We start from the raw sequence: 26,843 nt of genomic DNA on the forward strand, positions 1-26,843 counted from the left end.
GGTTAGCCCAGGTGCACCTGAACCAATGGACTCCACCGTTGCGACTGCCGCCGAGACGTCATCCGCTCCTACGAACGAAGCGGAACGTAAGAACATCACAACACCTTCAATGGCGTGGAGTGACGACGTCGACAAAGGCCCGAACCACACGCTGGGGACTGAGTTACCTCAGACGGAAGCCTAGTTACGAAGCTGATAACACCGTCATGTGGCGTACAGTATGACTCGCCGTTGCCTCGCTCCTCTTCACCCTCCGCTGATGGAGTTCCCCCCACAGCGGGGTACGACTCCAAACCTACCGAGTAGCGATGCTCAGCACTAACACAATTAGCTCCCCCGTGAAAATTCAACTGCTGCGAGAGATGACATGGGCATCGGACGTCGATATCGCACTACTACAGGAAGTACACTTGGCCACACTTCCAGACGTCGCGGGATATAAAAATGGTGACCACTTGGGACGTGGCATAGCCATCTGCGCCCGAGAAGACATTCATGTGGCTGATATCACATACCTCCCATCGGCCAGAGGCATGGCCGTCACCGTCATCGGGACGCGTGTTGTCAACATCAGCTCCGTCAGGCTCCTCCCGCAGACGCGACAGGGCACACTTCTATTCAGAAGAAACCGCCCCTGTGTTTCTTGGACGCTGTGACATTTACTTGCCTGAGGTTGATTTTTATTATGTTCTGCACCCAAAGGATCAAATGCCCCACAACGACACTTGTCAAGAACAGTGTCTTGTCGTCCGTGATCTGTTACTCCGCGACACCTCGGAAGTTCGGCACGGCGACGCACCTGGACATACTCACCAGACGAGTCACTCCGCGAGCCCCCTTTATAGGATTTATGCCTCTCGGGAACTCACACCTGCAGTCCAAGGTGCAGAACTTTGGCCCTTGGCCTTTTCGGGCCATTGCGCCTATATCTGCAACATTCTCCTCCCGCAACAAGTGGTCTGGCGCAGTCGTGTACGGTGGAAGCTAAACACCTCCCACCTTCCTGATCCCGAATGTCTTCAACGTGTTACCGAGACACGAGCCACCTGAGAACGTCGCTTACCCAAGTACTGCACAACCTTGACTTGGTGGCTGGAATGTGCCAAACCTGCCATTCGACGTACCTTGATTCAGTATGGCACGGAAGTAGTTGCGTGGCGCCGGCACACTACCGGCTATTTCTTCGCCGGTCTCCGGGATCTGGACGCTCAGCCGCCCACCCCTGAAGCCCAGAGGGAAAGTAGCAGTATTAAGGCACAAATTGTAACGTTGTCACACCATAGACTGCAGGGGCCGATGCTGCGGACCCAACGTCAAGATTCGGCGGAACAAGAACATGACACCATGCATCATATCACCTCCGATAGGAAACACCGACGACAACGACTCATCGCCGAGATCTGCACTTGTCGTGCCCAGAAAGTCGCCAGGCCGAAATCGCCAATGCCTTTGTAGACCACTACTGCACATTGTACCAGGAGAAGACTACCAACAACCGCGCTGAGGAGTTTGTGTTTCTCTGCCTCGTGATGACTGGGTGTTGTGTGATGTCCTTAGGTTAGTTAGGTTTAAGTAGTTCTAAGTTCTAGGGGACTGATGACCATAGATGTTAAGTCCCATAGTGCTCAGAGCCATTTGAACCATTTGAGTTTGTGTTTACCACACGTAACTCGTACCCTCGCCAGCGACGAAGCGGACGAGCTGATACAGCCAGTTACGCGCGACGAAGCTCACGATGCAATCAACAAAGGTGCTCTGAATAAGTCACTGTTTACGGATTGCCGTTAGAATTTTATCGCACTTTCCTCGCGCTAATGGCGTCACGGTGGACGACGATGGTTCATGAACTGATGACAATGGGAAAAGCCGTACCGTCGTCACGGGAATTATTATACCCATCCACAAACCGACACCGGGAATGACTACAGCACATTACCGTCCCCTGACTCTGCTTAACGCAGACTGTAAAATTTTTACACGACTCCTAGCGATGCGATGCCACAAGATCCTGCCTAGCATTCTATCCCCGGAACAGACAACTCCGGGTGACCCAGTTAATATACAAACGGCGACAGGAGAATGTCGTGATTTAATTGCACTGGCAGCGGCGTGCAGACCCCGTGCCGCGGTGGTTGCCGTTGATTTTGACAGCGCATTCGACAAGGTGCGGCATCGTTTTCTGTTCTCAGTAATGAGCCGAATGAGTTTTTCACCCGCCTTTTTCGATGTCATGCGGCGCCTGTACGGCACCGCCAAATCGCTGACTCAGGTCAATGGCCGTGTGGCGGGACCAGTGACGATCCGAGGTTCCATAGGGCAAGGATGCCCACTTTCGACTCTACTCTATGCCATAAACCTGGAGCTACTCATCGGGAATCTGTGGAGCCACCTTTCTGGTCTCACTTTGCGACAGCACAGTGTTCGGTGTGGTGAGAATGCCGACTACGTCCTCCTCTCAGTTCGCTCACGGAATGAAACGCAAACGGTGCTTGATTTGATATCAACGTTCGCAACAGCAGCTGGCAGTAACATGAATGTGGCTAAATCCACGGCAGTGTCCATTGGACGCGGTCTCTCACACGACGACTTAGCACCTCTCCCGTGTGTACAGAAGCTGCGATACCTTGGTATCATTTTCACCTCCACCGTGCGCCGCCCCACTGCCATCAATTTTCGGAGTGCCCTCCAAATTATCCGCACGGCCTTGCGACAAAATCTCCTCCACCGTCTCGATTCTTTGCAACGTGTCCAATGCCTCAGTCAACATGTGACGTCCAGAATGGTCCACATCGATTCTTTGCATCGTGTCCAATGCCTCAATCAACATGTCACGTCCGGAATGGTCCACATCGCTCGATTCTTTGCAACGTGTCCAATGCCTCAATCAACATGTGACGTCCAGAATGGTCCACATCGCACAGGTACACCCTCTGCCATCAATTATTGGACGCAGGCAGCCTCCAGGCTATTTTCGGATACTTTCTTAAGGCCGGTACGCTACTTAAGGTCCGTTACGACACGCTTGCTGGAAATTCTTATGCTCGCGACCATAACGCCACCAGTACCAGTCGGACACATCAAGCACCATCTGACGCACATTTCTTATTTCATCGTCGACTTCAGTTATGCTCACACAAACTTACATAAAACGCCTTCTTCTCGACCTAAAGAATTTTACACCCCACTGCTTCGTTACATATCCAGCAACAACGTCGAGCTCAGACATCCATCGATGCGGTGGCGGCGTCATATCCACCAGCTTTTCCTTCCCTCCAACGTCCGTGCAGTATGGTACCACGTCTCATGTGGAAAATTCGCCACAAATTAAGGCCTTCACGCTATCGGACTAATGGACTTTCCGCTTTGTTCAGTTTGTCACCTCATGGATGAAGTTGTCGACCAACTTACTTGTGCTGCCGCCAGTGACGTCTGGTCGACAGTCAGTTGTCTGTTACCTCCGCGTTCCGCCGGATTCGATTGACCCATGGACTTTTATCCATGTTGAGGATACTTATTTTCCCGCCACCAAAAATCATGCGATTGTATGGGTCAAGGGGTGGACGATCACCTACATGTATAATGATGGCGACAAATCACGCCTTGACTTCTGGCAGTACTCACAAACTGCCCACAGTGAAGTCGAGCACGGACCGCGCTACCGCGCCTTCTTCGCCAATTACCTACACGCGATCTTTACATCACCCCCGCTCAGCTGGATGGTGCCATGCACTATACCAGAGCACGCTGGTCATTCCCGCAACTCTACTGTCCCCTTCTCTTTGACTTCACCCTCCTTTCGGGCGCTTCTCCCGGTAGTGGTGCTGGGGACACAGTAGCCAGGCCTCCAGGCTGCATCTGCCGGGCAGTTGCCTGCAAGTCTTTTCCGACACCTTGTTAATAAAGACTTTTGCTCGCCTTGTTAGAATGTAATGATTCCGCCGGAAGGATGGCATTTCTGTTGTATTTATGCTTGTACAAACAAAGATATTTTGTTTACTTATCCTGTTCCCGGTAAAAAGAACCTAGAGGGGAGTGATTCAGGAATGAGTAGGGGAAGGCGTCGTGGCCAGGCCTCGGCTTTCGACCCCTGCCCACTCTGTTTCCACCAGTTCCGAACTGATCACTCTACTCTTCACCATTTTCTTTATAATTAAAAAGAAGTGGACACCGCGCCGGCTTCTCATACCGGGGGGCCCAGGTTCGATTCCCTACTGGGTTGGAGATTTTATCCACTCAGGGACTGGGTGTTTGTATCGTCTTCATTATCGTCATTTTATCCTCATCGACGCGCAAATCACCGATGTGGTGTCACCTCAAAAGACTTGCACAAGGCGATCGGGTCTACCCGCCGGGAGGCCATCGCCACACTACATTTCATTTTCATCTCAAAGTGCTGTGTAATGTCATGAGACCGGCTAAAACAACGCATTACGCCAAGAGATTAAACGGCTCTCAGAGTAAAATTAAAACCCTTGTAAAACAGCAAAAGAGGTATCAGCGCAGAGTATAGTGCCAAACATATTACATCACTCTTGTATGAGACTGAAATTATCAGTGATCTGCCAGAATTGTGCAAGGTATTTATTAATCAATCTATGTCGATAGTCGACAAATTAAATATAATTTTGATTGGTACCGGTAAATATGCAGAGCACATGATATCTGGTGTTCCAAAAAGGCTACATAACATGCAACTGCAGCAAACAAGCAAAGATGGAACTGATTCAGTTATTATATCATTAACGAATAAAGACTCTCAACAGTGTAATGAGATTTCAGGTACTATTATGCAGATCACTGCACCATACACTAGTTCTCGACTCAGTCGCTTGCGCAATATTTTTTTTTGTGAGGTCAGTTCCCTGATATACGGAAATACTCTTTATTTAAACCATTTCGTAAAAATAGTGATAGAGAGAATGCAGATAATTACCGGTCAGTTTCGTTGTTACTAGTGTTTCCAAAAGTTTTTGAGGGAGCAATATACACGAGAGTAAGAGCACATCTCGGTACCCATAAGCTTCTCTCAGGCTTGCAGTTTGGTTTCAGGAAAGAGGAACCTACAGAAAATGCAAGTTATTCTTGTATGTGTGAGGTACAATTGGAGCTAAGCAATAAGCTGAGGACAGTAACTACTTTCTTTGATTTAACAATATAACATAAGTGTGTGGGCCAAGCAATACATCTGAAGAAGTTAGAACACTAAGGGACTAGGGAAAAAGCTCAACAATCTTTCACTTCATAGCTGGAAAGCGGGAAGCACAATTCTGTCCTCCACTGTCAAGAAACAGAGAAGAGATTTGAATCTGACTGGAGTCATGTAAGATAGGAGGTGCAACAGCGTAGTGTTCTGGGTCCATTGCTTTACTTGATATGTATCAACGATTTGCCACTAAACATAACAGATGGCACAAATATTATGAAGATGGCAGAAATATTATCGTGAAAGATGTGGAAAGTAAAGTAAATGACATAGCAAACAAAAAAATGTTTGTGAAACCTTATGGGACTTAACTGCTAAGATCATCAGTCCCTAAGCTTTACACACTACTGAACCTAAATTATCCTAAGGACAAACACACACACCCATGCCCGACGTAGGACTCGAACCACCGCCAGGACCAGCCGCATAGTCCATGACTGAAGCGCCTCAGACATAGCTAACAGCGTGGTCAAAATATTAGCATGTGGCTTTCAGAGAAGATTAACTCTTAACTGTAAAAAAAAAATTGAATGCATGTAGTCTTTGAGATGGAACTCGTATTAAAGCGAAATTTTATTGTCTGAAAGTTCTCCAAGGTAGTATTGTAGGTCGTCTGTTGTTCCTTCTCTATACAGGGTGTTACAAAAAGGTACGGCCAAACTTTCAGGAAACGTTCCTCACACACAAAGAAAGAAAATATGTTATGTGGACATGTGTCCGGAAACGCTTACTTTCCATGTTAGAGCTCATTTTATTACTTCTCTTCAAATCACATTAATTATGGAATGGAAAAACACAGCAACAGAACGTACCAGCGTGACTTCAAACACTTTGTTACAGGAAATGTTCAAAATGTCCTCCGTTAGCGAGGATACATGCATCCACCCTCCGTCGCATGGAATCCCTGATGCGCTGATGCAGCCCTGGAGAATGGCGGGTTGTATCACAGCCGTCCACAATACGAGCACGAAGAGTATCTACACTCCTGGAAATTGAAATAAGAACACCGTGAATTCATTGTCCCAGGAAGGGGAAACTTTATTGACACATTCCTGGGGTCAGATACATCACATGATCACACTGACAGAACCACAGGCACACAGACACAGGCAACAGAGCATGCACAATGTCGGCACTAGTACAGTGTATATCCACCTTTCGCAGCAATGCAGGCTGCTATTCTCCCATGGAGACGATCGTAGAGATGCTGGATGTAGTCCTGTGGAACGGCTTGCCATGCCATTTCCACCTGGCGCCTCAGTTGGACCAGCGTTCGTGCTGGACGTGCAGACCGCGTGAGACGACGCTTCATCCAGTCCCAAACATGCTCAATGGGGGACAGATCCGGAGATCTTGCTGGCCAGGGTAGTTGACTTACACCTTCTAGAGCACGTTGGGTGGCACGGGATACATGCGGACGTGCATTGTCCTGTTGGAACAGCAAGTTCCCTTGCCGGTCTAGGAATGGTAGAACGATGGGTTCGATGACGGTTTGGATGTACCGTGCACTATTCAGTGTCCCCTCGACGATCACCAGTGGTGTACGGCCAGTGTAGGAGATCGCTCCCCACACCATGATGCCGGGTGTTGGCCCTGTGTGCCTCGGTCGTATGCAGTCCTGATTGTGGCGCTCACCTGCACGGCGCCAAACATGCATACGACCATCATTGGCACCAAGGCAGAAGCGACTCTCATCGCTGAAGACGACACGTCTCCATTCGTCCCTCCATTCACTCCTGTCGCGTCACCACTGGAGGCGGGCTGCACGATGTTGGGGCGTGAGCGGAAGACGGCCTAACGGTGTGCGGGACCGTAGCCCAGCTTCATGGAGACGGTTGCGAATGGTCCTCGCCGATACCCCAGGAGCAACAGTGTCCCTAATTTGCTGGGAAGTGGCGGTGCGGTCCCCTACGGCACTGCGTAGGATCCTACGGTCTTGGCGTGCATCCGTGCGTCGCTGCGGTCCGGTCCCAGGTCGACGGGCACGTGCACCTTCCGCCGACCACTGGTGACAACATCGATGTACTGAGGAGACCTCACGCCCCACGTGTTGAGCAATTCGGCGGTACGTCCACCCGGCCTCCCGCATGCCCACTATACGCCCTCGCTCAAAGTCCGTCAACTGCACATACGGTTCACGTCCACGCTGTCGCGGCATGCTACCAGTGTTAAAGACTGCGATGGAGCTCCGTATGCCACGGCAAACTGGCTGACACTGACGGCGGCGGTGCACAAATGCTGCGCAGCTAGCGCCATTCGATGGCCAACACCGCGGTTCCTGGTGTGTCCGCTGTGCCGTGCGTGTGATCATTGCTTGTACAGCCCTCTCGCAGTGTCCGGAGCAAGTATGGTGGGTCTGACACACCGGTGTCAATGTGTTCTTTTTTCCATTTCCAGGAGTGTACATTTGGTACCGGGGTTGCGTAGACAAGAGCTTTCAAATGCCCCCATAAATGAAAGTCAAGAGGGTTGAGGTCAGGAGAGCGTGGAGGCCATGGAATTGGTCCACCTCTACCAATCCATCGGTCACCGAATCTGTTGTTGAGAAGCGTACAAACACTTCGACTGAAATGTGCAGGAGCTCCATCGTGCATGAACCACATGTTGTGTCGTACTTGTAAAGGCACATGTTCTAGCAGCACAGGTAAATTATCCCGTACGAAATCATGATAACGCGCTCCATTGAGCGTAGGTGGAAGAACATGGGGCCCAATCAAGACATCACCAACAATGTTTGCCCAAACGTTTACAGAAAATCTGTGTTGATGATGTGATTGCACAATTGCGTGCGGATTCTCGTCAGCCCACACATGTTGATTGTGAAAATTTACAATTTGATCACGTTGGAATGAAGCCTCATCCGTCAAGAGAACATTTGCACTGAAATGAGGATTGACACATTGTTGGATGAACCATTCGCAGAATTGTACCCGTGGAGGCCAATCAGCTGCTGATAGTGCCTGCACACGCTGTACATGGTACGGAAACAACTGGTTCTCCCGTAGCACTCTCCATACAGTGACGTGGTCAACGTTACCTTGTACAGCAGCAACTTCTCTGACGCTGACATTAGGGTTATCGTCAACTGCACGAAGAATTGCCTCGTCCATTGCAGGTGTCCTCGTCGTTCTAGGTCTTCCTCAGTCACGAGTCATAGGCTGGAATGTTCCGTATCGCGCCACGGCTATTGCCCCGTGCTAATCCATTCATCAAATGGTCATCTGCCAACTCCGCATTTGTAAACATTGCACTGACTGCAAAACCACGTTCGTGATGAACACTAACCTGTTGATGCTACGTACTGACGTGCTTGATGCTAGTACTGTAGAGCAATGAGTCGCATGTCAACACAAGCACCGAAGTCAACATTACCTTCCTTCAATTGGGCCAACTGGCGGTGAATCGAGGAAGTACAGTACATACTGACGAAACTAAAATGAGCTCTAACATGGAAATTAATCGTTTCCGGACACATGTCCACATAACATCTTTTCTTTATTTGTGTGTGAGGAATGTTTCCTGAAAGTTTGGCCCTACCTTTTTGTAACACCCTGTATAAACGATTTAAGACACAATATGAGCAGGAGTCTTAGGTTATCTGGACATGACGTTTTCGTTTATCGTCTAGTAAATTCATCAGAAGATCAAAATCAATTGCAAAATGATTGAGATAAGATATCTGTATTGTGTGAAAATTGTAATTTGACCCTAAATAATGAAAAGCGTGAGGTCATCCACAGGAGCGCCAAAAGGAATCCGTTAAACTTCGCTTACACGATAAATCTGTCAAATCTAATTCAGCTAAATATCTAGTAATTACTTTTACGAACAACTTAAATTTGACAGAACACATAGAAAAATTCCGGGGAAGGCCAAACCAAGACTACTTTTACTGGCAGAACACATAGAAGATGCAAGAAATTTACTAAAGAGACTGCCCATACCACGCTTGTCCATTCTGTATTGAACTACTACTGCGCGATTGGGGATCCTTATTAGATAGGATTAACGGAGTACTTCGAGAAAGGTCAAAGAAGGGCAGCGCGTTTTGTGTTATCAAGAAAGAGGGTAGAGAGTGTCACAGACGTGATACAGGATTTGTGATGGACATCATCAAAACCAAAGCGCTTCTCGTTGCGACAGAATCTTCTCACGAAATTTCAGCCACCAACTTTCTCCTCCGAAAGCGAAAACATTTTGTTGTCACCGACCAACAGTGGGAGAAACGATCGTCATAAGAAAATAAAGGAAATAAGAGCTTTCACAGAAAGATATACACACATCAAAAAAAGTTTTGCATTACCCCAGCCCACATAACTCATGAAGACAGACGTTGACTGTGGATATTGTATCACAGACACAATCTCTTTGACTGTTCAGAGATGTCACTAAATCCGCCAAAAGATGTAAAGACGAAAGGAGTCCGACAGCCGATCAGTTCCAGTCATTCCACCACGAAGGAGGTACACGGCTCGTGTTGTTTGTAGTAGTTCAACCATGCCTAGACGGTCAATACCGCGGTTCGATCGCGTCAGCATTGTTACTTTGTGTCAGAAAGGGCTATCAACAAGCGAAGTGTCCAGACGACTCGGAGTGAACCACAGCAATGTTGCTGGCTCATGGACGAGATACAGAGACAGGTACTGTAGATGATATGCCTCGCTCAGGCCGCCCAAGGGCTACTACTGCAGTGGATGACCGCTACCTATGGATTATGGCTCGGAGGAACCCCGACAGCAACGCCACCATGTTGAATAATGCTTTTCATGCAGACACAGGACGTCGTGTTACGACTCAAGCTGTGCGCAATAGGCTGCATGAAGCGTAACTTCACTCCCGACGTCCATGGCGAGGTCCATCTTTACAACCACGACACCATGCAGCGCGGTACAGATGGCCCCAACAACATGCCGAATGGACTGCTCAGGTCTGGCATCACGTTCTCTTCATCGATGAGTGTCGCATATGTCTTTAACCAGACAATCGTTGGAGACGTGTTTGGAGGCAACCCAGTCAGGCTGAACGCCTTAGACGCATTATCCAGGGAGTGCAGCAAAGTGGAGGTTCCCTGCTGTTTTGGAGTGACATTATGTGGTCGGCCGACGTACGCCGCTGGTGGTCATGGATGGCGCCATAGTGGCTGTATGATACGTGAATTCCATACTCCGACCAATGGTGCAACGACGTCGGCAGCATACTGGCGAGGTATGGATGACAATTCGCACCCCCACTGTCCACATCTTGTGAATGGCTTCCTTCAGGATAACGACATCGCTCGACTAGAGTGACCAGCATGTTCTCCAGGCATGAACCCTATCGAACGTTCCTGGAATAGATTGAAAAGGGCTGTTCATGGAAGACGTGACCCACCAACCTCTCTGAGGGATTTACGCCGAATCTCCGTCGAGGAGTAGGACAATCTGAACCAACAGTGCCTTGATTAACTTGTAGATGGTATGCCACAACGAATACAGGCATGCATCAATTCAAGAGGATGTGCTAATGGGTATTATAGGTACCGGTGTATACAGCAATCTGGACGAACACTTCTGAATGTCTCGTTGTATGGTGGTACAGCATGCAATGTGTGGTTTTCATGAGCAAGAAAAATGGTGGAAATAATGTTTATGTTGATCTCTATTCCAATTTTCTGTATAAGTTCCGGAACTCTCGGAAACGAGGTGATGCAAAACTCTTTTTGATGTGTGTAAACAAAAATAAAAAATAAGAAACAGGTCGCTGGCGGGATTACTCTCTTAAGAGGACAGTGGCTTGAGCTTTCCTGTTTGCTGTTATTGTTACATAAAACTAAAGTATGGTTCAGTGTTACTGGTGGCCAGATCCACCACATCATGGTTCATTCATTTCTTCTCTCCAGACGTGGTATTTTATAGTGAATAAACTGGTCACAGGTGTATTTTAATATCGCTTAAGAATAATCATAATGAATTTCACTCGATCTGAGTTCCATAAATTCGTTGAATATTAACCGCATTGACCTTATCTGAGAAGTTGGTTAGGGAAAGCTCAAAGCTCACAAATGCTTTCCTAGAAATATTAATATCATCGACGACACGAGTTACATCAAATTTCGTGTACTTGCGATTTCTCAAGGCGGCTGAGATTAAATTCTCCAATAAAATTTCAACACAAATACTGCTTGGTATTTTGACATGGCATCACACATGTCGTTTATTGAAAATGCATCAGCTAGCCACGGTTGAGAAATGATCTCTTACACTCCATCCCAAGTGAGTATTACTTTAGCGTGTCTTGAAATTCTAGCAAAGTGGTAGGCAATACCTCAAAATCATGTCCGCTGTTTCTCTGATTCAGAGCACAAATTCAGATAGCATAATTGCCAAACATAGTGGCTTCATAAGCCTGTCAGTAACGGTATTTCTATTGGTTTGAAAATAGTTAACTGGTGTTGTCTTTCTGAAAACAAGCAAAGTATTTATTCTGCTGAAAGATAGTCGAACAGCGACTCGTGTTGTGACTCATGGCCGCAATCGAAGGAGACTTAGGGTATAACATCCCGTCGACTACGATGTCATTAGAGACGACGCATAGATTCAGTTTCGGGAAGGAAATCGTCCATAGCCTATCAAAGCAACTATACCACCATTCGCCTTAAGCGATTTAGGGGAATCATGGAAAACCGAAATCTGGATGGTTGGACGAGGGTTTGAACCGACTTTCTCCAGAATATGAGTGTAGCGTTTTGTCACTGCGCCACCTTTTTCGGTGTCTCCATTTGGCGATGATACGCCCATCACAGTCCACTTTAATTTTTTTCCAAATATACAAACTTTAAGTAGGTTAAAGGTGCGCGCATGACTAACCGGCAATTAAAACAAATGCTTTGGATTTTTAATCTGATCTTATACTCGGAGTTACAAAAAAAAAAAATGTTTTCTTCATTCCTCGCTAGTCTATCCTGTGCAAACTTCTTCTTCTTGTCGTAACTACTGCAGCCTCACCCATTGGAACCTGCTTAGTGGATTCGTGCTTTGGTCACCCTCTACAAATTTTAGAGCCTTCCCCCATTGCACCCACTTCTCTCCGTGACCAAACTGAAGTTTTCTTGATGCATCAGGATGTGTCTTATCAACTGATTCCTTTTTTTAGTGCAAATGTGCCATAAATTTCTTCTCAGGCAAAATTAGACGTCCATATCCTACATCACTGCCAATTATGCAGTCTTCTGCCACCTGATACTCCTGTAGCAGGTAAAAGTTAAGTACCGATGTGGCACACACGAATAATCGCAAGGGGATAGAAGAAGTTTAACGTTCACCTCCTATGAATGAATCTCTATCAACAACATCCCAGTCTGTCTCTTCATATGGAACATTTAACTCAGGACACGGGCGCATAGTTGAATGATCATCATCCGTACGTCATAACCTACTTTCCCCTCGCTAGTTAAATGTCGGTGACGATACCTTTTTCAGAGTGGCTCGCGTCGACACACTCCTTGACAACTTCGGTTTAGATGCCACGGCATAGACTAAGAAGGGAAAGGACTTCATAGGTTTTCTCAAGTAGTCTGTTCTCGCCGTCTACACTTCGTCTATCCTTCGCAAGTCAGCTAATGGTGCGTGGTGAAGGGTACTTCTCGCACCACTCACTGACCTCCCTTCCCTGTTCCATTCGTGAATGACGTATGGGAAAGATGATTGTCACGAAACCTTTGTTGTTGTTGTTGTGGTCTTCAGTCCAGAGACTGGTTTGATGCAGCTCTCCATGCTACTCAATCCTGTCCAAGCTTCTGCATCTCCCAGTACCTAGTGCAACCTACATCCTTCTGAATCTGTTTAGTGTATTCATCTCTTGGTCTACCTCTACGATTTTTACCCTCCACGCTGCCCTCCAATACTAAATTGGTGAACCCTTGATGTCTCAGAATATGTCCTACCAACCGATCCCTACTTCTAGTCAAGTTGTGTCACAAACTCCTCTTCTCCCCAATTCTGTTCAATACCTCCTCATTAGTCATGTGATCTATTCATCTAATCTTCAGCATTCTTCTGTAGCACCACATTTCGAAAGCTTCTACTCTCTTCTTGTCCAAACTATTTATCGTCCACGTTTCACTTCCATACATGGCTACTCTCCATACAAATACTTTCAGAAATGACTACCTGAACCTTAAATCTATATTCGAAGTTAACAAATTTCGGTTCTTCAGAAACGCTTTCCTTGCCATTGCCAGTCTACATTTTATATCGTCTCTACTTCGGCCATCATCAGGTATTTTGCTCCCCAAATAGCAAAACTCATTTACCACTTTAAGCGTCTCATTTCCTAATCTAATTCCCGCAGCATCACCCGATTTTATTCGACTATATTCCATTATTCTCGTTTTGCTGTTGTTGATGTTCATCTCATATCCTCCTTTGAAGACACGGCCCATTCCGTTCAGCTGCTCTTCCAGGTCCTTTGCTGTCTCTGACAGAATTACAATGTCATCGGCGAACCTCAAAGTTTTTATTTCTTCTCTATGGATTTTAATTCCAGCTCCGAATTTTTCTTCTGTTTCCTTTACTGCTTGTTCAATATACAGATTGAATAACATCGGGGATAGGCTACAAGCCTGTCTCACTCCCATCCCAACTACTGCTTCCCTTTCGTGCCCCTCGACTCTTATAACTGCCATCTGGTTTCTGTACAAATTGTAAATAGCCTTTCGCTCCCTGTATTTTACCCCTGCCACCTCTAATTTCTCGAATTTTCTCGGTATGGTTATTACGCGAGACGTATGTGGGTGGAAGTAATATGTTGTCCGACTCTCCCCGGAACGGACTCTCTTGGAAACTCAATGGTAAACCTCTCCATGATTCATGACACTTCTCTCGTAGCGTCTGCCGCTGGAGTTTGTTGAGCATCTCCGTAACGCTCAGGCACCAACTAAGCGATTCCGTGACGAAACGTTTCGTTCTCCGGTGGATCTTGTCTATCTCCCTTATTAATTTAACCTGGTAAGGGTCTCAGACTGATACTGATTATCAGTTCAAGAAGATTTAAGGTCATCTATCTTCTATTTGCCCCTCCTACCACCTCCAGCCCCCTCCCCAAGGACGCAATCAGTGTGCTCCAACTTTCTGCGTGTAAAGTCCATGTGCAAGTTTGAGAGAGTTTTCTAATGTTTGTGTATCGTTTATCTAAGGTGTAACGTGGGTACAAGCTCGTTATTCACCTAGTGTGGGACTGCCTGTAAACCACTTCCAGGCTTGTCGGCACCGAGCGGTCTAAGGCGCTGCTGTCATGGACTGTGCGCCTGGTCCCAGCGAAGGTTCGAGTCCTCCCTCGGGCATGGGTGTGTGTGTTTGTTCTTAGGATAATTTAGGTTAAGTAGTGTGTAAGCTTAGGGACTGATGGCCTTAGCAGTTAAGTCCTATAAGATTTCACACACATCGCAAACCGGGCCTCGTCGTTAACCCACCAAGCAGATTCGAGCCTGATCCGCCCCGACTTCGCGTCTCGGAAGAGGGCGATTTAAGATGCACAGCTATCGGGGTGGGTCCCAGACTGATGAGCAATACTCACGAATGTTGTGGGTATACATGTTTCGGGGGACACCAAACAATTTGCCACGACGACGATGGTTGCACAGGAGATGCAGAAGTGTGTAGCTGTGATGACTTCTGTTTGTTGCAGAGCATGCAGGCGGCACTGAGGCTGACATGCATGGTGGTGGCGGCGGGCGCGCTGTCGGCAGTGGCGCTGCCCCCGCAGCTGCTGAGCGAGCGCCGCACGTACGTAGACCTGTGCATCAACGGGCTGGGCGCTGACTCGTGCGTCTCTCTCTTCGAGGCTGCCGTGCCGCCCAACCTGACGCTCACGGCCACGGACAAGCAGAGTGGCGTCAAGCCGCGCAACACTGTGTGTCCCACGCTCTGCCAAAACGGGTTGGGCTATCCGTTGTGTCGCTGCAGGCAGCAGTTCCCGCGGCCCGCCGCCAACTGGACAGCCGTCTGTGACGCCTTCTGTTCGCTGCAGAATGTCACGGTCAGTTCATTCAGCTCACCAAGTCCCCACACTGTAACCAGTACGATGTCTGCCTTAATGGTCCGCTTTACACTGAGGTGACAAAAGTCGTGGGATACCTTTTAATACAGTGTCGGATCTCCTTTTACCCTTCGTAGTGCAGCAGCTCGGTGTTGCATGGACTCGATTAGTCGTTGGAAGTCACCTGCAGAAAGATTGAGTCATGCTGTCTTTATAGCAGTCCATAATTGCGAAAGAGCTGCCAGTGCGACGAACTGAGGTATCGATTATGTCCCATAAATATTCGGTGTGATTCATGTCGGGCGATATGTGTGGCCAAATCTTTCGCACGAACTGTCCAGAATGTTCTCCAACCAATCGCGATCTATTGTGTCCCGGTAACATGGCTCATTGTCGTCCAGAAAAATTCCATCTTTGTTTGGGAACATGAGGTTCATGAATGTCTGTAATTGGTCTCCAAGTAACCTAACTTAACCATTTCCAGTCAATGATCGGTTCAGGTGGACCAAAGGATCCAGTACATTCCATGTAAACACAACCCACACAACTACGAAGCCACCACGAGTTTGCGCAATGACTTGTTAACAACCTGGATCCATGGGTTCGTGAGGTCTGTGCCACTCTAAGGTCTAATCGAAATGGTCATGAGCCCAGGAGAGGCATTGCAGGCGATGTCGAGCTGTTAGCAAAGGCACTCGCGCTGGTCGTCTGCTGCCAGAGCCCATTAATGGCAAATTTCGCTGCACTGTCCTAATGGATACGTACGTCGTATGTCTCACATATATTTCTGCAGTTATTTCACGCAGTGTTGCTTGTGTGTTGGCGCTGACCACTCTACGCAAATGGCGCTGCTCTCGGTCGTTAAGTGAATCCCGTCGGCCACTGCGTTGTCCGCGGTGAGAGGTAATGTCTGAAATTTGGTATTCTCAACACACTCTTGACACTGAGGATCACAGAATATTGAATTCCCTAATGATGTCCGAAATGGAATGTCCCAAGCGTCTAAATCCAGTTACCATTCCGCGTTCAAAGTCTGCTCCCGTAATCACGTCGGAAACCTTTTCACGTGAATCACCCGAACGCAAACTATAGTTCTGCCAATATATTGCCCTTTTGTACATTGTGTATACAACATTACCGCCACCTGTATATGTGCATATCGCCATCCCATGACTTTTGTCACCTCAGTGCAAGTTTTACGCAACCTTTTTTTACGAATAAAAGTGTTAAATCAGCGATATGGATATTAATCTAACACACCTCCTCTAGCTTTTACAACGTAAGTGTCCATGAGTACTTATCTCAGTGCCTACGACTTCCAAGCTACGCCACACGTTTACTCCAACTGATCTCTACGATTTTTTGACTTCAACGCTTTCTACATTTTCGTGGCAAAAGTTAGTAATAATGTAAAAGGTACATTAGGAATTATGAAATGTGCCACGTCACTAAATGACAAAGTCACCTAGTATTGTGCTGATAACGGCGTTACTCTTGTGGCAATGCATCACCATATTCTAACACCAATCTTCCCTTCCTTTATACGTACGGATACTTCCGCTGTTTTAATATGGTATCTGAGAGAATTTATTTATCTGAATATTGATACATGGTTAAACATCAGGAAGAGAAATAGAAAGTTTCAATGAAATCGAGTCATAATACATTTATTGATTGTTGATATACATGAGTTAGAGCCAAGAAGCCTAGATAGTCCACAAACTACCGCATACCGATACAGTCAGGAAAAGCAAGTCTAATTCTACCTCACCGACAGGAGCACAGTATACAGTGGTTTCGTCCCGTGACGATAGGTCTACAAATGCTCTTCTGCTACATCTGCTTTACGCTCCTTTGTTCCTGGAATTCAGTTATGGGATCACACCACATTACCCGGAGAATGAGGGTCGGCAGCGATATGCTATAGTGATTAGCATCTCTGAAGTCCCGGTCAATTCTTCTTTCGCCTCCGACTGTTATGTAGGACACAACATAAAAAGAATCGATTCATACATTCGTGAAACCAGGAATCATACTACCAGTCTAGAATTAGTATTGAAGTGTTGTGTTTGTTCGTGATAGCCGGCCGGAGTGGCCGCGTGGTTCTAGGCGCTACAGCCTGGAACCGCGAGACCGCTGCGGTCGCAGGTTCGAATCCTGCCTCGGGCATGGACGTGTGTGGTGTCCTTAGGTTAGTTAGGTTCAAGTAGTTCTAAGTTCTAGGGGACTCATGACCTCAGAAGTTAAGTCCCATAGTGCTCAGAGCCATTTGAACCATTTTTTTGTTCGTGATAATCACGAGGTCACACAAGCGGTTTTAGATTCGTAGTGGATTCCTCAACCCATTCTAACACAGTTCCGGAGTTATGGAACGATACACTGTTTTGTTAAATGTATGGGTCAGTTGCTGAAGGCGAACAAACGCTTGCACTTGATCGGACAATACGTCTCTGCACCGCCCGCTTGCAAGAGACGGTAGCAGGTCAGTAGGTATCCCATAACTTCCCAGGTAAGCATCTTCCACGCGAGAATTCCTCCTCCGCAGATTGCTGAAGAAAGGGAAGAATGTCAAGGTTTAGCGTCTTTTCGATGATGAGTTGATAAAGGACGGACCACAAGCTTGAATGAAACAAGAATGGAGAAGGAAATCGGCCGTTTAAAACAAACCATTCCAGGATTCACTTTAATAGAGAGAAACTATGCAAACATAGCCCGGTAAGACTTGATGGGGATATGAAACAACTCCTCTTGAATGCGAATACATTGTCTTATCCACTGCGTCACCTCGTTTTGTCACCAGTCTAACAATAAGCAGCCTAACCAGTAAGCAGGCATCACATCATGCGGTTTCCGATGTACCCGTAGCCTGTCATCGGTTTGAACCGTGATTCATCCGTATAGGAGAACTTTCTCCATGCTTCGGGATTGCACTCTTCGTGTCCCACAGTCAATTTTAACCTCTGTGCTCAGTGACATGCGGAGAGCCTATGTATAATGATGGGGCTGTGACTTCTGTACGTCATAAGGGGAAAGTGTTTCTCGATCATTTAGCTGCTCACAGGTTGTTGGCATCCAGCGCTGAATTGGGGGTAATATGCTGCAATGTGTCCCGCTAAATGTGTGTGAATTTCTAAGGGACGGAACTGCTGAGGTCATCGGTCCCTATACTTACACACTATTTAAACTAACTTATGCTAAGAACAACACACACACCCATGCCCGAGGGAGGACTCGAACCTACGGAGGGAGGGTCCGCGCAGCCAGTGACATGGCGCCTCTAACCGCGTGGCCACTCCGCGCGGCAAATGTGTCCCGTCAATCCGCTGAAATGATCAGTGATAGTCGGCGGCGAAACTTCATTATCAACGAGCTGTTGATCACGAAAGGTGACTATGGGCGTCAGTTTTTCCCGAATCGAAGTACCCCCAGTACACTCAAGAAGAATGGCTCCCGAACAGTCCAAAGCATGCACCCCCGTCCAGGGCAACCATGATTTGATCGCCAACTAATGGGCTCATATCGCTCGTCCTGCCTCTTCTGAACTCGACCACCGTGCAGACATCTCAGTCGCTTGACAAGTGAGACTAATCCATTCACCGTGAGGGAAGAAGCTTCTTCTCTCTAACATAGCAACTGTCTATAATTCAAGTATTCATAAGTGTATGTTGTCATAAGGCCAGAAAATTTTTATGAGGCGTATCACGGCACACTTATTGGGCAGCTAAACTTGCTTTCACAGCTACGTTACAAAACATTTCTTCAAAATTTCACCACTCTTTAAATCCAGGATATTGTTTAACGTCAGCAACTACCCAAGTAATTTCAATTTGAAAATTCGGTGTTTTGTATTGCCTCGGGAGGAACAGTGCAGATAACACTTGTGATAATTTACCAGAGCTGACGTGTCTTAATTGTCATCAACAATTGTTTTTCATTCCCATTGCTTCTACCAGACGTTTTAGCAAGCATCACTTTCCAGACATCAGATGCTTTGTGTATTTATGCACAACATTCTGATTTTTAATTGTAATTTTTGGATTCTTCGAACACTCCATCCCATTTTGTCGATGCAGTTATCATCTTTGCTTAGGATGCATGTTTCTTGAACGTTATTACGGAATTACACTTCAGTTTCAATAATTAATGTAGATAGTGCGTAGAATTTCTCACTATTCACTCCTTTTTCCACAAAACAGAGAGTAAAAGAAATAATTTTGATTTAATACTTAATTTAATATACTCATGGAGCATTTCATGACAGAGTTGTTGTATTAAATGGTACTTTTTGCGTTAATTCTGCACAAAAATTCAAGCATTCAATAGTGTCCACCATTATCATCATCGGGAAAGCAACTGACTGACAAATAAGTAACGGAAGCGTACATGTGTAGTACTACGCACTGTAACCAGTGATTGCATTGCCACCAATGATGAAACGTCGTTCGCTGCGTCTTTTGTTTCCATCACAATATAGATAAGGGATGATCTCCTAGGTAGTGTCTCAGTATTAAGTTCTCACTTCTACATATTGCTGACTGCATATGTCGTATTAATATTAAACATCTTGATGCACGTAATAATTTCCTTAGCCCCTTTGCCGGCCGTTGTGGCCGAGCGGTTCTAGGCGCTTCAGTATGGAACCGTGCGACTGCTACGGTCGCAGGTTCGAATCGTGCCTCAGGCACGGCTGTGTGTGATGTCCATAGGTTAGTTAGGTTTAAGTAGTTCTAAGTTCTAGGGGACTGATGACCTCAGAAGTTTAGTCCCATAGTGCTCAGAGCCATTTGAACCTTAACTTCTTTGATGATTTGAGTCTCAGTAGTTTGGAGCGTGGGCTAGAATGCGTGTCTCCCCGAACGTTACCTTGTGCTTGTTCGTAAAACTATTTTCAGCAGCAGCCTATTTTTCAAAAGTAGCTCAGCATCCTTTGACAAATATTCGTGGCCTTAGAGTTCGAAGTGTTCCATGTGAACGTATCAGTTGAGCCGATTCCCAGCGCACTACGAACACTGGCAGCACATCGAGTACAGAAATGTAAAAAAATTTGTTACTACAGAGCACAGCATTACGAATACGCACAGAATCTTGTTCGAGCAGACACTTTTTCTGGGGCACGCTTCGAACTATTGGCACTCGTCATCGAAGAGGCTGCGGCATGATAGAATGTGTGTCAACAGTATTAACAGAGATACGGGCTACGCATTGAGCAGCGCCTGAAAGCGAGCACTTGATACCAAGCGACTTCTAGGAGCACAGTACACCGTTCGTCATAAAAGTTTCGAGACTAGTTTTACTTCTTGCGTTTAAGCGACGTCAGCGCAGTAATACGGTCGCAGCTTGAACTAACAACTGTAGGCAACATACGTGCAATCGATCACTCAGCAGACATTTGCACGTGCAGCCCTAGTATGTCAGCGTCATTGTGTCACACATTCCAATGGGGCACCATCTGTCCATAAATTATGTGGTCAAGACAGTACTCAGAATGTTCTGAAGAAGAGAAAAGCGTGTGCAAAGTTTGTCCCTCAGGCCTTGACTCCCAAACACAAAGAGACATGTGAGGACGTCTGCCGACACTAGATTGAAATGCAAAAATCGGACAATCCTTTTCTGAAAAAAAAAAAAATCACAGATGTTGAGACATGGTGTTGTCAGTACGTACCTATCTAAAATGAGTAAGTAAAGAACTTGTAATGAAGGGTCAACGCTTTGACGACGTAATAGACATTCAAGCCAACCTGACGCGCGAGCGCCGGGGGGACGTTAAGGAAAACACACTCCTCTTAAAGGAAGCACTAAATCCACAATTTTGAAGATACAGAAATGAAACTTTGTAAGATTTGTAACATGAATTTAACACATTTACTGTTAAGTTCCTTGATTATACAGGGTGTTACAAAAAGGTACGGCCAAACTTTCAGGAAACATTCCTCACACACAAATAAAGAAAAGATGTTATGTGGACATGTGTCCAGAAACGCTTAATTTCCATGTTAGAGCTCATTTTAGTTTCGTCCACTTACGCTCAATGGAGCACGTTATCATGATTTCATACGGGATAAAAAAAATGGTTCAAATGGCTCTGAGCACTATGGGACTTAACAGCTATGGTCAACAGTCCCCTAGAACTTAGAACTACTTAAACCTAACTAACCTAAGGACATCACACAACACCCAGTCATCACGAGGCAGAGATAATCCTTGACCCCGCCGGGAATCGAACCCGGGAACCCGGGCGCGGGAAGCGAGAACGCTACCGCACGACCACGAGCTGCGGACCATACGGGATACTCTACCTGTGCTGCTAGAGCATGTGCCTTTAGAAGTACGACGCAACATGTGGTTCATGCGCGATGGAGCTCCTGCACATTTCAGTCGAAGTGTTTGTACGCTTCTCAACAACAGATCCGGTGACCGATGGATTGGTAGAGGCGGACCAATTCCATGGCCTCCACGCTCTCCTGACCTCAACACTCTTGACTTTCATTTATGGGGGCATTTGAAAGCTCTTGTCTACGCAACCCCGGTACCAAATGTAGACACTCTTCATGCTCGTATTGTGGACGGCTGTGATACAACCCGCCATTCTCCAGGGCTGCATCAGCGCATCAGGGATTCCATGCGACGGAGGGTGGATGCATGTATCCTCGCTAACGGAGGACATTTTGAACATTTCCTGTAACAAAGTGTTTGAAGTCACGCTGGTACGTTCTGTTGCTGTGTGTTTCCATTCCATGATTAATGTGATTTGAAGAGAAGTAATAAAATGAGCTCTAACATGGAAAGTAAGCGTTTCCGGACACATGTCCACATAACATATTTTCTTTCTTTGTGTGTGAGGAATGTTTCCTGAAAGTTTGGCCGTACCTTTTTGTAACACCCTGTATATATTTAACTTTTTATGTAATATAAAAATTTTATTTTCAGAAAATAATATATGTATCTTTTTCTCAGAAACTATTCAAGACATTTCTACGAATTTTCTCTGTTTAATCTCTTTGCATATAGTGAGATCTTCCAAGAGGTTGTTGACTATATCCAATAGGACAGTTTTAATAATTTTTAATTATAATTCTGTGAGTGTAATATAAAACGCATTCAAATTTCCAAGCACTTCGCCCATGTCTCAGCTTAGACTCATAATTTCAAAATTTACTCTTGAAACAACGTTTATTGGGTTTATAGAAATAAGTGCACAAAATTTCGTAATTATAGCCTTCATAGATTCTGAGTAAGCCGGCCGCGGTGGTCTAGCGGTTCTGGCGCTGCAGTCCGGAACCGCGGGACTGCTACGGTCGCAGGTTCGAATCCTGCCTCGGGCATGGGTGTATGTGATGTCCTTAGGTTAGTTAGGTTTAAGTAGTTCTAAGTTCTAGGGGACTTATGACCTAAGATGTTGAGTCCCATAGTGCTCAGAGCCATTTGAACCATTTTGATTCTGAGTAAAAGGTACATAAACTTCAGAAACCATAGCTTTCAGGGAATGCAATTTAAAGTTCAATCTAACATTTTTTATTGTGTCGCCTCCTCAGAAGGCCCCAGATTTTTACTCAGTGTCCTCTTTCCCTTCAAGGCTTCTCTTCTGGTTTCTTGTTTTCTACCTTCTTTCCTTTGCCAGGTCTTCAATGACTTTTCAGCTGCGTAGAAACGATGCAAATCTATTTCTCCCAATATGTCTTGAGTAAAATTAGCTACCTTAAAGCAAGTGTCTCTGATATCTTTATCCTCCCTATATTCCCTTCATTAAATACAAGAACTGCATCATATGTTGCACTTCTGCAACCGTAGCAGATGAAAACGTGTTTTTAGGGCACCGTTTCCATGTGAGTGAATTTAGAGGCTCATTTGTATGAAAACACGTGTTTAGAAGTTTAGGATTCACAGCCTTCTAGATGTATCCTGCGCAGGTTTGCTTAAAAGTAGTCCACGGAATCGTTGTAAACCGAGCCAGTACTGAATTTTTGCTTCAAACAATGGGCGTGGCAGCAAGATTGCGTCACACATTTAATTATTTTTCAGGCACTTCGGATACGATTTCATCAATGAAGCTATGGGAACTTATTATCTGTGAGTTCTACTAACAAACAGATAATAAATTCAAAACTGGAATAACACCTGAAACATTAAAACCAGCATTTTAACTTTTGTCTATTTTTATTGATCCAATCCCGAAATTTTTTGGACTGACAAGATATGTCCCAGTGATGGCAACAAAACCGCTTTGGATCACTTTTCATCGTTGGCACCAACGTATTCTCTGTTCGCAGCGGCTATTACTACTTAACCCTAGGACGCCTAAGAGGGGGGGGGGGGTTCATTGAACCCACAATTTTTGTATGTCCCCTACTTTTGCCCAAGTAACTTTCATACTACACATTCCCTTTGAGTTATTGTTTGTTGGCTATTTTATGAAACGTTAGTGTCAATATATTTTCTATAAAATTCCTGCTTTGAAAGAAAAAATAAATAAACTTATTATGGGTCGAAAAAACCCCTCCCTCCCCCCCCCCCTTAGGCTTCCATGCTATAAAAAATTTCCCTTAGTAGGATTTCGTATTTCTCATCTCTACAACAATGCAAGTTAGTTTCTTGTTGGTTGGTATTCTTGATATTCACAACAATCGGTTTACTTTCAGAGGAAGTAATTGTTGATGTCAGTCAGCTGTTGTTCATCTTGTAAACTTGCAGTGAGTTAGTGCATTTCCCTACTGTTCACACCCAGACTTAGAAATGACTAAAAGAATACGTGACTCGTCTTTAGAAAGAGTTCTTAATGAAATTTTAGATGAAGATTCTGACTCGGGGAGTGGAAGTGAATATGAGGATGGTGTTATGGAGTATGATTCAGATCGGGAAAATGATGTGGATGTTAGAGACGATGAAGATAGCGCCGCTTCAGGCAGTGACCATCAGGATGTTATTGTGGCCAAGTCTGGAAGAAGGTACGTAACCACATAGCCTAGAATTCCTCGGAGGTCTGTTTCTAATATAGTAAGAGAGCAGGCAGGAGTAACTCCAGCTGGTGTTTGCCATTCACCTGGAGAAGCCTTGAAGTTACTTCTTACGCCTGACATCATGGATGTTATAGTAAAACATTCAAATGAAGAGGCAGTTAGGCGAAATGTTATTTTGACTAATGAGAAAGAATTGTATGCCTTTATAGGAATCCTGATACTTATGGGGGCAAATAAGGACAATTCTGTCAGTGTACACGATCTTTGGTTAGACCTAATGGGTCGGCCATTTTACAAGGGTATTATGACAAGAGAACGTTTCAAGGAACTTATTGCAATCATAAGGTTTGATGACAAAAGTACCCGCCAGCTAAGAAGGGAACCAGAGAAGTTCAAAGCAATCCGTGATGTTTCCAACAAAGTGAATGATAGGTTTCCACTACTGTGTAAACAAAGTAAAAACTTACTGATGTTGTCAACAATGCACTAAGATAAAGGCACTGTTGGAGGAGAGAAGAATAAACCCGAGATAAATGCATATTATAATTCCACTAAAGGTGGAATTAATACCATTGATCAAATGGCGTTCCCGGCGGGGTCAGGGATTTTCTCTGTCTCGTGATGACTGGGTGTTGTGTAATGTCCTTAGGTTAGTTAGGTTTAAGTAGTTCTAAGTTCTAGGGGACTGATGACCATAGATGTTAGGCCCCATAGTGCTCAGAGCCAGCCATTAAATGGCTGCAAGAGGGGAACAAAGAGATGGCCTCTATCTGTATTTTACTCTCTCATCGGCATTTGTGTTATCAATACAACCACCATATTCATCCAGCAACATCCAAGATGGAATGAAAAGAAACACAACAAACGGAAACTTTATCTTCTGCAAGCTGGGATGGAACTAGTGAAATTGCAGGTAGAAGAAAAAAGTGCCAATGCAAGAGGGTTATCTAACCAAATTGTTCAATCAATGGAGAGTATTGTACAAAAGAAAATCAAAGAAGTGACAACAGAAGCACGTCAGCCTCTGCAGGGAAAGGTCGGTGCCATATTTGTGTAAGAGAAGCTAAAACAAAGATGCAGAAGTACAACAATCTAAGTAAACAAAAACAGTATTGCGGACAGTGTCATAAACATGTGTGTAAGACACATTCAGAAAAAATTGTGAAGTATGTCTCTTGCCTTGAAGTTGAGGACTCAGAGTAGTCTAATGTATATGAACACATCTATATTTTGTATTGTAATATGTCAATATTTTATTCACTCAATCCAATATTTATAACAATTAACAACATTTATAAACCGATGCCTTAGTTAAAATACATAAACCATTTCTAAAGTTGTAATTTTTCGTCAGTAAACTTATTTAATACCTTTGGGCTCGCCGAACCTCCCCCCCCCCCCCCCCCCCCTGTAGGCATCCAAGTTAGAAAAAAAGGCTTGGGCGTTCTAGGGTTAATTTACATCTGTGTGATTCAGTTACTTCTTTGACAGTCAGTTGCCTACTCGACGAAGACAGTGGTAAACATATCGAAAGCTCGGATTTTCGCAGAAAAATAATGGGAAAAGTTCACCGTAACATTTGATACAAAATACAAATTTTTTTCGAAGTTGGTCAGTTTTTTCTTCGTTTAATTTTAAGCTACTCTTTTGTACAGTGCTTTTTTAACTCCATTCTTACAATTGCTTACTAATTAATTCTCAAGAAATTTCACGTAGATTAGAAATGTGACTGTTGAAATGTTTCAGGTTTATGGCTGTAGCGAATGTAAGAAACAAGACACCATGCTGAGAACAATGGCGAAGTCAATGACGACGTTTGAGATGGCGGAGACGGAGGAGGACTGGGAGGCGCTGTGCCACGTGCTCTGCAAGCAGGGGGACGGCGGCCTCGCCTGCAGCTGCGACATCATTCCCTAAATGTCACCTCTTTATTTATTCGCTATAGTTTATAGGCTTGAGTCTCATAAGTTTGCTCCACAAGAAAAAGGATCAATGAGTGGACAAAATTTGGTGAATACCAATAGATGTAATATTTGATCCTCTAACTATAATGTAATGTCACTGACATGAGCCAAGTTCTTCGAAGTGACATAGTTGTAATAAATTTCTTTAATACAGCTTTATAGTCTGAGTGTATACAACTACTGTTCTTTTTATTTTTACCTCGTTGACCTTCAACTTGCTGAACATGGTACAAAGAATGACCAACACGACTATACAAAATTTCCTCTTCACCGCAAACACGTAGAAAATTATTTAGGAATATATTGTCTGTAAAATGCAACACTGTCCACTACAGGACGATTTCGAATTTTAACTGTATCGATGTCTGATTATGGACACAAAAATGAAGGGACGTAACAAACCCGCTGCAGACACATAATATACTCCCCTGAAGAACACTTTGAGCCGAGCTTAAAGTTCCAACATCACGGATGGGTCATCATCAATAGCGTCACAACTGGTCATCTGGTGGACATACAGCGGGAATTCAGTAATTTAAACCAAGTTATTTGCGAATAGTCTAGTGATCAGAAATATTCGGCTGGGAATGGGATACGCTGAAAGTGCGAAATTTCAAATTTTAAGAAAACAGGAAGAAAGCATGAAAGATTCCCATTAAAAACCATTTTAATTGAAGGGATGCAAATTATGATAGATTAATCTCATTT

At 45.2% G+C, this 26,843-nt stretch overlaps 1 protein-coding gene across 1 annotated transcript in view; it reads left to right on the top strand.

Annotated features, from left to right (window-relative positions):
• Positions 1-26,241, top strand: part of LOC124556824 — a 329,242-nt gene extending 303,001 nt beyond the window's left edge. Inside the window, exons 3-4 of the mRNA XM_047130838.1 lie at positions 14,867-15,217; positions 25,918-26,241. Of these exons, the coding sequence (XP_046986794.1) occupies positions 14,870-15,217; positions 25,918-26,088 (519 nt within the window). The 5' untranslated portion in view covers positions 14,867-14,869 and the 3' untranslated portion in view covers positions 26,089-26,241. The remainder of the gene's footprint in view (positions 1-14,866; positions 15,218-25,917) is intronic.
• The last annotated feature ends 602 nt before the right edge of the window (positions 26,242-26,843 follow it).

Source organism: Schistocerca americana, chromosome X (genome assembly GCF_021461395.2).
Source record: "Schistocerca americana isolate TAMUIC-IGC-003095 chromosome X, iqSchAmer2.1, whole genome shotgun sequence".
Lineage (NCBI taxonomy): Eukaryota > Metazoa > Arthropoda > Insecta > Orthoptera > Acrididae > Schistocerca > Schistocerca americana.